Source organism: Colobus angolensis, unplaced genomic scaffold (assembly GCF_000951035.1).
Source record: "Colobus angolensis palliatus isolate OR3802 unplaced genomic scaffold, Cang.pa_1.0 Scaffold124, whole genome shotgun sequence".
NCBI classification, from domain to species: Eukaryota; Metazoa; Chordata; class Mammalia; order Primates; family Cercopithecidae; genus Colobus; species Colobus angolensis.
Window position 1 is genome coordinate 6,811,553 of NW_012113586.1, and position 11,998 is coordinate 6,823,550.

Consider the following 11,998-nt stretch of genomic DNA (forward strand, 5'->3'; position numbering starts at 1 on the left):
AAAAAAAAAAAAAACAACTTGGGAGGCTGAGGTGGGAGGATTGCTTGAGCCCAGGAGAATGAGATTATAGTGAGCTGTGATCGTGCCATTGCACTATATCATGGGTAACAGAGCAAGACTCTGTCTCAGAGAAAAAAAAAAGTTAATGTTGTAGAAAGGAAGATTTAAAAAAATGTGTATCCTATGTTTACGGTGTTTATGAAGTCTACAATAGTGTACTACAGCAGTGTCCTAAGCTTTTACTTTCATTGACCACTCACTCACTGACTCACTCAGAGCAACTCCCAGTCCTGAGAGCACTATTCATAAGTGCCCTATACAGGTGTACAATTTTTTGTTTTTTATTTTTCTTTTTTGAGACAGAGTTTCACTCTTGTCGCCCAGGCTAGAGTGCAATGGTGCGATCTTGGCTCACTGCAACCTCAGCCTCCCGGGTTCAAGCGATCCTGCCTCAGCCTTCTGAGTGGCTGGGATTACAGGTGCCTACCACCACACCCGGCTAATTTTGTATTTTTAGTAGAGACGGGGTTTCACCATGTTGGCCAGGGTGGTTTTGAACTCCTGACCTCAGGTGATCCTCCTGCCTTGGCCTCCCAAAGTGCTGGGATTACAGGGGTGAGCCACCATGCCCAGCCCCATTTTTTATCTTTTATACCATATTTTCACTATACCTTTTCTAGGTTTAGACACAAATACCACAGTGTTTAAAATTGCCTAAATATTCTGTATAGTAATATGCTAGACAGATTTGTAGCCTTGGAGCAATAGGCTGCCATATAGCCTAGGTGTGTAGTAAGCTATGTTCAGGCAACAGTGAAATCACTTAAAGATGAATTTCTTAGAATGTATCCCTGACATTAAGTGACGCATGACTATATGTGAAAGTGCTTAGGATAGTGCCTAGCATGTACTTCCTCTTATACATACATGCATGGTGGAAGATAAAGCAGAAGGATTCTAAAACAAAAGTATGGAATGTGGTTTTTACTCTCCCTCAGTAGAAAATATACAGCAGTATATGGTGACTTTTCTAATCTTCCTTGAGATCAGTGGTCATAAATTTATTAATGATTTCTGTCCCTTTAGGAAATAAAAAAATGGGGAGATTCAGAGGGCATTTTCCTGAGAAACCCTTGTACATTTGGTCTTATCGTTTTTCTTCCCTTCTATACTGTACATTCTTTGAAGATAGAGCCATGTTTTGACTTATTGTTTTATACCTAGCTCAAGCAGAGTATCTGACATATAGAAGATACTTGTGGAATATTTTTTGACTGAGTGAATGAATAAATGTGTTTCTATTGCTAAGGGAGATTTGGATAATTTTACCTCTAGTTAATGCTAATTCTAACTCTGTAACATTATTGGAGAAAAGTCTAGAAAGCAAAGAAAGTAGAAAGATTATTTTGACTCTAAAGTGATGGGGAATAGCACTGGTACAAATGTCCAGAAAGCTTAGCACTGGAACAAATGTCCAAAAAGGTATAAAGTAATATTTTTACCTTTAAATTTTTAATTTCTGATTTTGAATATAGCATACAAGATAATTGTTATTCTCATGAAAATTATGCATATTTCAAAAATTAGTGTACGTGTTTCTTCAAAGGGTTTTTCCTTCAGTTGCCTCATTTTCAAATTTTGATTCCTTCTTTAATTTTATTACACTTGAGGTTTTAGAACATTTTTCTGTAAAATCTACAGCTTATGGTGAGTTGAATAGAAATATATAGGATTCACAAGAGAAATTGACTGCATCTGTTTAAACAAAGCTAAAGATCAATACTGGCTCAGCGACCATAATAGGTAAATAGCAAATTATTGTAACCTTTAATTTTGGCATTAATTTTAATGATTGAATATCTAATTTTTAAGATGTAATTAAGAATTAGCATGTACAAATTATTTTATTTTTATTTTCTAAATTAAGGGACAGGGTCTTGCTCTGTCGTCCAGGTTAGAGTGCAGTGGTGTGATCTCAGCTCTCTGCAACCTCCACGTTCCCAGTTCAAATGATTCTCCTGCCTCAGCCTCCTGAGTAGCTGGGATTACAGGCACCCACCACCATGCCCAGCCACTTTTTGTATTTTTAGTAGAGACAGAGTTTCACCATGTTGGCCAGGCTGGTCTTAAACTCTTGACCTCAGGTACCCTCCCGCCTTGGCCCCTTCCAAAGTGTTGGGATTACAGGGGTGAGTCACCATGCCTGGCCACTATTTCTCACCATATACAACAACCAAGCTAAAATAGATTAATGATTTAAATTTAAGACCTGAAACTGCTAGAAGAAAACATAGGGGAAATGCTTCAGAACATTGGTCTGGGTAAAGATTTTATAGAGAAGACCTCAGAAGCACAGGTAACAAGCAAAAATAGACAAATAGGATTGTATCAAACTAGAAATGTTCCGCACAGCAAAGGAAACAATCAAGATTGAAGAGACAACCTACAGAATGAGAGAAAACATTTGCAAACTTTTCATCTGAAAAAGGATTAATATATATAAGGAACTCAAATAACTCAATAGCAAAAATCCAAGTACTTCAATTTTAAAATGGACAATTGAGCTGAATAGACATCTCTCAAAAGAAGACAATACATACGGCCAACAGGTATATGAAAAAGTGCTTGATATCACCAGTCATTAGAGAAATGCAAATCAAACCACAATGAGATACCATGTTAGCCTAGTTAGAATGGCTATTATCAAAAAGACAAAAAAAAAAAAATGCTGGCAAGGATGCAGAGAAAGGGGAATTCTTATACACTGGTGGTGTGAATGTAAATTAGTACAGCCACTATGAAAAACAGTATTGCAGTTCCTCAATAAACTAGAAATAGAACTACCATGTGATCCAGCAGTCTCAGTATATATCCAAAGGAAAGATAATCTATATGTCAAAGGGATATCTGTATTCCTATGTTTATTGCAGCATTATTCACAAAAGTCATGACATGGAATTCATACATGTCCATCAACAGATGAATGGATAAAGAAAATATGGTATATATACACAATGGAATATTATTTAGCTGTAAGAAAGAATGAAGTTGTGTCATTCACGGCAACATGAATGGAAATGGAGAACATTATGCAGAGTGAAATAAGCCAGGCACAGAACGATAAATACTTCATGTTCTCACACATACATGGAAGCTAAAAAGTTGATCTCATAGAAGTAGAGAGTAGAATAGTAGTTACTAGAGGTGGGGAAGTGTAAGAGGGAGGGAACGACAGATAGCCAATGGTTGGTTAACAAATAAAAAAGTACAGCTAGATAGGAATAAGGTTTAGTGTTCTGTAGCACTGTGAGGTGGCTATAATTAACCACAATTTATTATATGTTTTCAGATACCTAGCAGGTTGAATTTTGAATGAACCCAACACAAAGAAATGATAAATGTTCAAGGTGATACAGTTTGATCATTATACATTGTATACATGTATTGAAATATCACATTCTACGCCATAAATGTGCACAATTATAACGTGTCAATTAAAAATAGTAGAGCAAAAAAAGATGAAAGTTATTTGTTTTTGAGGAGTAAAATTCAGAGGAGAGGAGAGATGGCTCGGGGGCTATTACTTTTCATGTATTGATCTGTTGGCACTGTTCGAATATTTTAAAAAGTGATAAAGTATACAGATGCATTAGCGGAGAGGATTAAAAACTAAAACAAAATGTGTATTAATGGCAAGTTCCTTTAAGGAGCTTTAGGATTAAAGTGTCCCTAGTAAAAGGGAATCAGATATAGAGAAAAAAAAAATTTAAGTTAATTTTTTGTATTTAAAAGGGCTTTTCTGACTGGGCACAGAGGCTCACACCTATAATCCCAGCACTTCTGGGAGGCCGAGGTGAGTGGATCACCTGAGGTCAGGAGTTTGAGACTAGCCTGGCCAACATGGTGAAGCCCCATCTCTACTAAAAATACAAAAAATTAGCCGGGCTTGTTTGTGGGCACCTGTAATTCCAGCTACTTAGGGGGCTGAGTCAGGAGAATCACTTGAACCCGGGAGGCAGAGGTTGCAGTGAGCCGAGATCGCACCATTGCTTTCCAGCCTGGGCAACAAGAGCGAAACTAACGTCTCAAAAAAAGAAAAAGTAAATAAAAGGGCTTTTATTTATTTCTGGTTTTGTTTTTGTTTTGTTTTATCTAGGGTTTGAAAAACAAACCAAAAAAGATGGGCCACATAAAGCCAGACTTGATTGATGTTGACTTGATCAGAGGTTAGTTCTAAAATTGTTTTTTATGCACATTATTATATTATTTCACAGTGATGCCTAGTTTTTAATATCTTCTCTATATGATGGTGTACTTTAATTTCCAAATGTAATACTTTACTCTCATCATTCAGGCTTTAGCACTTTTTCTACCTCTGCCTTAGTACTGTGTGGCTCTATAAATTACATGCATACATGTAAAAGAGGGATGAACATAGAGACTTGCTGTTGTGTAATTAGATAAATAGGTTGTTTAACATTCAGGTAAGCCTGACTTATTTTGAGCTTCTGTCCTAGTGATTGAGGCAAGAAGTTATTACATTTAACAAACATCTAAGAGGGTTTTTTCTTTTTTCTTTTTTTTTAACTGAACAGGTTTTGTGCTGATGTTTGCACTCATCTGTTTTTAATGTAGTGCTACAGGTGGGCATCAATACAGTGTATATAAATGTTTGATGTTTTGTTTTATTGTATGTTTAAAGGGTCAACATTTGCCAAAGCAAAACCTGAAATTCCATGGACATCTCTGACTCGGAAGGGGCTTGTTCGAGTTGTATTTTTTCCATTGTTCAGCAATTGGTGGATTCAGGTTACCTCTTTAAGAATCTTTGTTTGGCTGTTACTACTTTATTTCATGCAAGGTAATTGGCAAAGTTGGAATAAGCAATGACAGTTTCTTTTTGCTGCTTTTGCTATTAAATAATTATCTACTGTTTTTACGTTTACCCTTTCACTTGACGGTTTAAAGTACGCAGAAGTGAAGAAACATAGGCCATTCGGGGTTCATCTTAAAATTATCTGCTATATTAGAGCAAACATACTTGTGTAACTGTTTCTCTTCACTTCAGTTTCTTTCTACCTGTCTCACTGGCCAGGCCTTTTCTGTCTTTTCTTGTGTCTGACCTTTGAGCCTTTGAAATTGGGTATGTGTGTTTTTTGTTTTTGTTTTTGAGACAGGGTCTCTCTCTCTCTCACCCAGACTGGAGTGCAGTGGCATGATCACAGCTCACTGCAGCCTTGACCTCCCAGACTCAAGCAGTCCTTCCACCTCAGCCTCCCGAGTAGCTGGCACTACAGGTGTATGCCCCTGTGCCTGGCTAATTTTTGTATTTTTTTGTAGAGACCAGGTGTTGTCATGCTGCCCAGGCTGGTCTTGAACTCTTGGGCTCAAAAGTGTTGGGATTACAGGTGTGAGCCACCATGTTCAGCATGAATATTGGATTACCTAAAGTTTGCACCCTAGGTTCTGTTCTTTAAGTAGTCTCATTAAGGCCTGTTGCTTTAAATATAATTGATATATAGATGATTCCCAAGTCTATATCTTCAGGCCAGATCTCTCTGCTGAACTTCAGACTTATAAATCTAATTGCCTGCTTGACATTTCCATATGGAGATTTAATTATATAAATCTGGTATCAAGATACCATATGGTATCTTGAACTTAATTATATAAAAAATGGAACTCTTGACTTGTGTGTGTGTGCGCTGCACACATGTGCATGTGTGTGTAAACTTGTTCCTGTTTGTGTCTCCAATTCATTAAATGATACCATCAGTCACCCAGTATTCAGGTGAAAAATGAAAGCTTCCTACTCTACCCTACCATCAACTCTCACGTGTAATCTGTCACCAAGTCTGTGAGTTCTTCTCCCAAATTTGTCACTCTGTTTATCTCAGTCTCTGCTGCCATGATCATTGTTTACAGCACCTGCATTTCTTTGCTTAGATCACTGGAATAACATCTACTCTGAGCCTTCTTTCTACCAATCATTCTTTCCACAGTGATAAACAAAATCTTTTAAAAACAGAAGCCATATAATGTCATTTTCCTGCTTAAAACTCTATAGTGACTTCTGTTGACCTTAGAATAAAAATCCAAAGTTCTTACCATGGCCTATACTGCCCTGCAGGACCTGGTCCGTGTTCCCCTCTCAGACATCATCTTCTCTATTTCTTACAACTCTGCTTGTGCTGGCTCTAGGCATAATGTCCTTTTTTTGTTCTTCACACACAGCTGTTTTGTTTGAAGCATTTGGAGTTTGGCTGTTTTTTCCCAGGCTGGAGTGCAATGGTGTGATCTCGGCTCACTGCAACCTCTGCCTCCTAGGCTGAAGTGATTCTCGTGCCTCAGCATCCCGAGTAGTGGGGATTATAGGTGTGCGCCACCTATAATACAATTTTTTGTATTTTTAGTAGAGATGGGGTGTCACCATGTTGGCCAGGCTGGTCTCAAACTCCTGACCTCAGGTGATCCGTCCGCCTCAGCCTCCCAAAGTGTTGGGATTACAGGTGTGAGTCACTGCACCCGGCTGTTTGAAGCATTCTTAAGGCTTTTTAAATGACTGGCTTTTTTCTCACCTTTAAATCTCAGCTGGGATGTAAATTCTGTAAAGAGACCATTCCTATCTATATTTCTAAGTAGTCCTAATACCCTCTAGTCACTATCATAAGAATCAATTTTAATTTCTGGGTTACACATCACTACCTGATGTTTTCTAACTGTGTGCAGGGACCCAGTGTATTCTCTTTACGAATGTATCCCCATTGTCTACCAAGGAAGTAGGCAGTATGTACTGTGGTTACACCTGTGCAAAAAGGCATGAATTAGAACAAAGAGTGGGAGAAAGTTGGGTTAAGGTAAAAGAATTATGGTTTTTTTTTCTTTTATCTGTGTCAGTTAAAAAATTTTTTAAGTTATAGAGTGAAAAATATATGTATATATTTACAAATCTATAGGTTTAATATTTTTTAAGTTGTGAAAGTGTCATTTATTAGAATATCTGTCATGGAAGTGTTCCACATCTGTGCTGCCCAGTATAGTAGCTACTTAGCCATATGTGGCTATTGAGTATTCAAAATGTAGTTAGTGTCAATAAAAGACCGAATTTTAAATTTTACTTGATTTAAATTAAGTCTTCATAACCATCATTTTAATGGCTGCATAATCATTCATCAAGTGGACATACCGTCATTTAAAACTATCATTTTAATGTCTGTATAGGCTATCATATGTAGTTATATGTATCATATGGATTTATAAACATCTTTATATGGCTGCCTTTTTTTTTTTTCTTTTTGAGACAGAGTCTCACTGTTGCCCAGGCTGGAGTATAGTGGTGCGGTCTTGGCTCACTGCAACCTCTGCCTCCCAGGTTCAAGTGATTCTCTTGCCTCAGCCTCCCAAGTAACTGGAACTACAGACACACACCACCATGCCTGGATAATTTTTGTATTTTTAGTAGAGACAGGGTTTCACTATGTTGGCTAGGCTGGTCTTGAACTCCTGACCTCAGATGATCCTCCTGCTTCAGCCTCCCAGAGTTCTGGGATTACAGGTATGAGCCACCACACCTGGCCTATATAGCTTTTTAGTAGTCCATTATGTAAGAGTACTATAATTTATGTGACCTTTCTGTCTGAGTCTGTTCAGGCTGCTATAAGAAAAATATAGACTGGGTGGCTTATCAACAACACAACTTTATTTCTGACAGTTTTGGAGGCTAGGAAGTCCAGGATCAAGGTGACAGAAGATGTGGTATCTGGTGAGGACCTAATTTCTGATTCATTGGTGTCAGTCTTCTTGCTGTGTCCTCATGTGGTGAAAGGGGCAAGGGAGATCTTAGGAGTCATTTTATAAGGCCACTTCCATGAGGGCACTCATCCCCAAACTTACCAACTGGTTATATGTGACTGGGGACCTCCCTAACATGCTTTCTCACTTTTTACAATGTGGATAGGCTGATAACTTTTCAAATCTTTAAGTTAATGCTTCCTTTTTGCTTAACAATTCTGTCTTTTAAGTCATTTCTCTCTTCTCACATTTTACTGTAAGCACATAGGAAGAGCCAAGCTGCAGCTTTATCACTTTGCTTAGAAATAGCTCCAGCTAAATATGCAATTTCATCACTTGCAAGTTTCACTTTCCACAGAATTCTAGACCACAAACACAGTTTAGCAAGTTCTTTACCACTCTGTAACAAAGGTTGTTTTTCCTTCAGTTTCTAATAACATATTATTTCTCATTTCTATCTGAGACCTCATCAGAATGGACCTTACCTCGTATTTTACCAATACTCTGTTCATGGTTACTTAGGTATTCTCTAAGAAGACTGAGGCTTTTTCTGTAGCTCCCCTCTTTTCTTTCTTTGTTTTTGTTTGTTTTATTTTGTTTTTCAAGACAGACTCTTGCTCTGTTGCCCAGGCTGGAGTGCAGTGACACAATCTCGGCTCACTGCAACCTCCGCCTCCCGGGTTCAAGCGATTCTCCTGTCTCAGCCTCCCGAGTAGCTGGGATTACAGGCGCCTGCCACCATGCCTGAATAATTTTTGTATTTTTAGTAGAGATGGGGTTTCACCACGTTGACCAGGCTGGTCTCAAACTCCTGACCTTAGGTGATCCACCCGCCATGGCTTCCCAGAGTGCTGGGATTACAGGTGTGAACCACTGCACCTGGCCTCCTTTTCTTTCTGATTCCTCACCAGAATCTCTTTTAAAAAGGTTTAAGGCAATCTAGGCTTTTTCTACTGTGTACCTCAGTATTCTTCTAGTCTCTACTCATTACCTATTTCTAAAGCTGCTTCCACATTTTTAGGTATTTGTTATAGTAGGACCCCCATTCTCAGTACCAATTTCAGTCTTATGCCACTTGGGCTGAAAAAACAAAAATATCATGGCCTAGGTGCTTTATAAATAACAAAAATTTATTTTTCACAGTTCTAGAGGCTGAGAAGTTCAGATGAGAGCACTAGCAGATTCAGTGTCTGGTGAGGGTCTGCTTCTCTCTGGGTCCTCATGTTGCTGAAGGGGCACAGGAGCTCTCTGGAGTCTCTTTAATAAGGTTACTAATCTCATTCATGAGAGCTCTGCCCTCATGACCTAATCAGCTACCAAAGACCCCATCTCCTAATATGGTCACATTAAGGATTAGGATTTCAATATGAATTTTGTTGGGAACATACTTTATAGCATCTTCCTGTGTTGTGGACATTTAGGTTGTTTCTTTGTTTCTTCTATTAATAATGCCATCAGGAACAAAATTTTCCTTATTTTATATTATTTCTTTAGAATTTGTTCTTTGAAATAGAATTAACAGATCAAAGAATGCGGACATTTAAGGGTTTTAGTACATACAGTGAAATTGCTGGTGGCACAGTTCTTTTGGAAAGCAATAGATGAGGATACTTGTTTTACCATGATCTTACCAGCATTATTATAATTTTAAAATTGTTATCTAGGTGGGGGGCGGTGGCTCAAGCCTGTCATTCCAGCACTTTGGGAAGCTGAGGTGGGAAGACTTGAGGCCAGGAGTTTGAGACCAGCCTGGGAAACATAGCAAGATCCCATCTCTACAAAAAGCAAAAAAGAAAAAAAAAAGTTTAAAAAATTAGTGGGGCGTGGTGATGCATGCCTGTAGTTCCAGCTACTTATGAGGCTGAGGTGGGAGGATCACTTGAGCCCAGGAGTTTGAGGTTACAGTGAGTTATGATTCATCACTACACTCTAGCCTGGCTGACAGAGTAAGACCCTGACTGCATCTCTGCCCACACCCACAACAAAAAATTGTTACCTAATTTGACACGCAAAAAATATTTTGCTTGTTGAATATGCATTTCCTTGGTCACTTGTAAGGGTGAAATTTAAGTATTTTTTCCACATATTTATTATTAAATTATTTATTCCTTCCTTGTTGATAGATACTGCATCATATATAGAGAAAATTTGCATATATGCCATGGTCTGTTTCCAGACTACATATTCTGTACCGTCAGTTTTGGTTATTCTATGCCATATGTTAAAAGGCACATAAATAATTTTGGTTATTCTCATATCTGTGCCATATACTAAATTTTCATATTTGCCATGGTGTGTTTCTGGACTACATACTCTGTACCATTAATTTCTGGTTATTCTCATATCTATGCCACACTGCTTTCATTACTACAGCTATCTAACATGGATTAACATTGAGCAGGAAATTTTTTTTTCTTTTGGGATGGAGTCTCATTCTGTTGCCCAGGCTGGAGTGCAGTGGTGTGACCTCAGCTCACTGCAACCTCTGCCTCCTGGGTTCAAGCAATTCTCCTGCCTCAGCCTCCCAAGTAGCTGGGCTTGCAGGCATGTGCCACTACGCCCGACAAATTTTTGTCTTTTTAGTAGAGATGGGGTTTCCCCATGTTGACCATGCTAGTCTCAAACTCCTGACCTCATGATCCACCTGCGTTGGCCTCCCAAAGTGCTGGGATTACAGGCCTGAGCCACTGCGCCTGGCCAAGTATTTCTTTATTATTCTGCTTTCCCACATTTTTTCTCATGCTTTCTTGTTTATCATTTCTAAAATAGTTTAGCATTATTTTATCATGATTAAAACCAAAAAACCCCACAATACAGGAATTTGGATTGGAATTCTCTGATTATCCCCTATCCCCAGCACACATATACAAATATAGATGTATACATATATTTTTGGAGGATGGACAGAAAATTTGACTTCTTTACAATATTCTCTTTGCTATACAGAAATATGATATCACTCTCCTTTTAATTGGGACTTCCTTTTTTTTTTTTTTTTTTTTGAGACGGAGTCTCGCTCTGTCACCCAGGCTGGAGTGCAGTGGCTTTATCTCGACTCACTGCAACCTCTGCTGCCTGGGTGCAAGCGATTCTCATGCCTCAGCCTCCTGAGTAGCTGGGACTACAGGTGCATGCCACCATGCCTAGCTAATTTTTTTGTATTTTTAGTAGAGACGGGGTTTCGCTGCATTGGCCAGGCTGGTCTTGAACTCCTGACCTCAGGTAATCCTCCCACCTCGGCCTCCCAAAGTGCTGAGATTACAGGCGTGAGCCACAGCGCCTGGCCTTAATCGGGACTTCTATTTATCCCTCAGTAAAGCTTTGTAGGATTTTTTTCTTTCTTTTTTTTTTTTTTTTTTTAAATATAGACGGGGTCTCACTCTTACTCTCACGCTGGAGTGCAATGGCCTGATGGTATTTCACTACAGCCTTGAGCCCAGGCAATCCTCCTGCCTCAGCCTGTTGAGTAGCTGGGACAGTAGGGGTGTGCCACACACTCAGCTGGTGTTTTTTATTTTTTATTTTTAGAGATGGGCTCTTGTTATATTGCCCAGGCTGGTCTTTGAACTCCTGGCATCAAGTGATCAAGTGATCTTCCTGTCTCAGCCTCCAAAGTGTTGGAGTTACAGGTGTGAGCCACCACACCCAGCCCTGGATTTTTTTCTTATAAGGCCCCCTTAGATCTTACTAAATTCAGTTTTTTTTTTTAATTGTGGTAAAATATACACAGCATGAAATACACCATCTTAACCATTTCTCAGTGTGGAGTTCAGTGGCATTGAGTATATTGACATTGGAATACAACCATCAACACCGTTTATTTCCAGAAATTTTTTCATCTTCCCAAACTGAAACTCCATACCCATTAAACTCCCTATTTCCCCTACCCATAGTCCCTGGCAACCACCATTCTACCTTGTCTCTATGGTTTTGACTACTCTGGGAGCATAATATAAGCGGAATCATATAATATTTGTCCTTTTGCAACTGGCTTATTTCACTTAGCATAATATCCTCGAGGTTGCCCATGTAGAATGTTTCAGAATTCTTCCTTTTAAAGGCTGAATTGTATTCCATTGTATGTATATACTATGTTTAACTTATGCATTCATCTATTGAGAGATACTTAGAGATTTCCACCTGAAATTTAAATATTTTGTCTTTGTTGCTGCTGCTGAAAATACATGACTTTTTTTTTTTTTTTTTT

At 38.6% G+C, this 11,998-nt stretch overlaps 1 protein-coding gene across 1 annotated transcript in view; it reads left to right on the forward strand.

The window, feature by feature from the left end:
• Positions 1-11,998, forward strand: part of PHTF1 (putative homeodomain transcription factor 1) — an 84,204-nt gene that overhangs the window by 15,974 nt on the left and 56,232 nt on the right. Inside the window, exons 4-5 of the mRNA XM_011933142.1 lie at positions 4,157-4,226; positions 4,703-4,861. Coding sequence (XP_011788532.1) covers positions 4,157-4,226; positions 4,703-4,861 — 229 coding nt within the window. The remainder of the gene's footprint in view (positions 1-4,156; positions 4,227-4,702; positions 4,862-11,998) is intronic.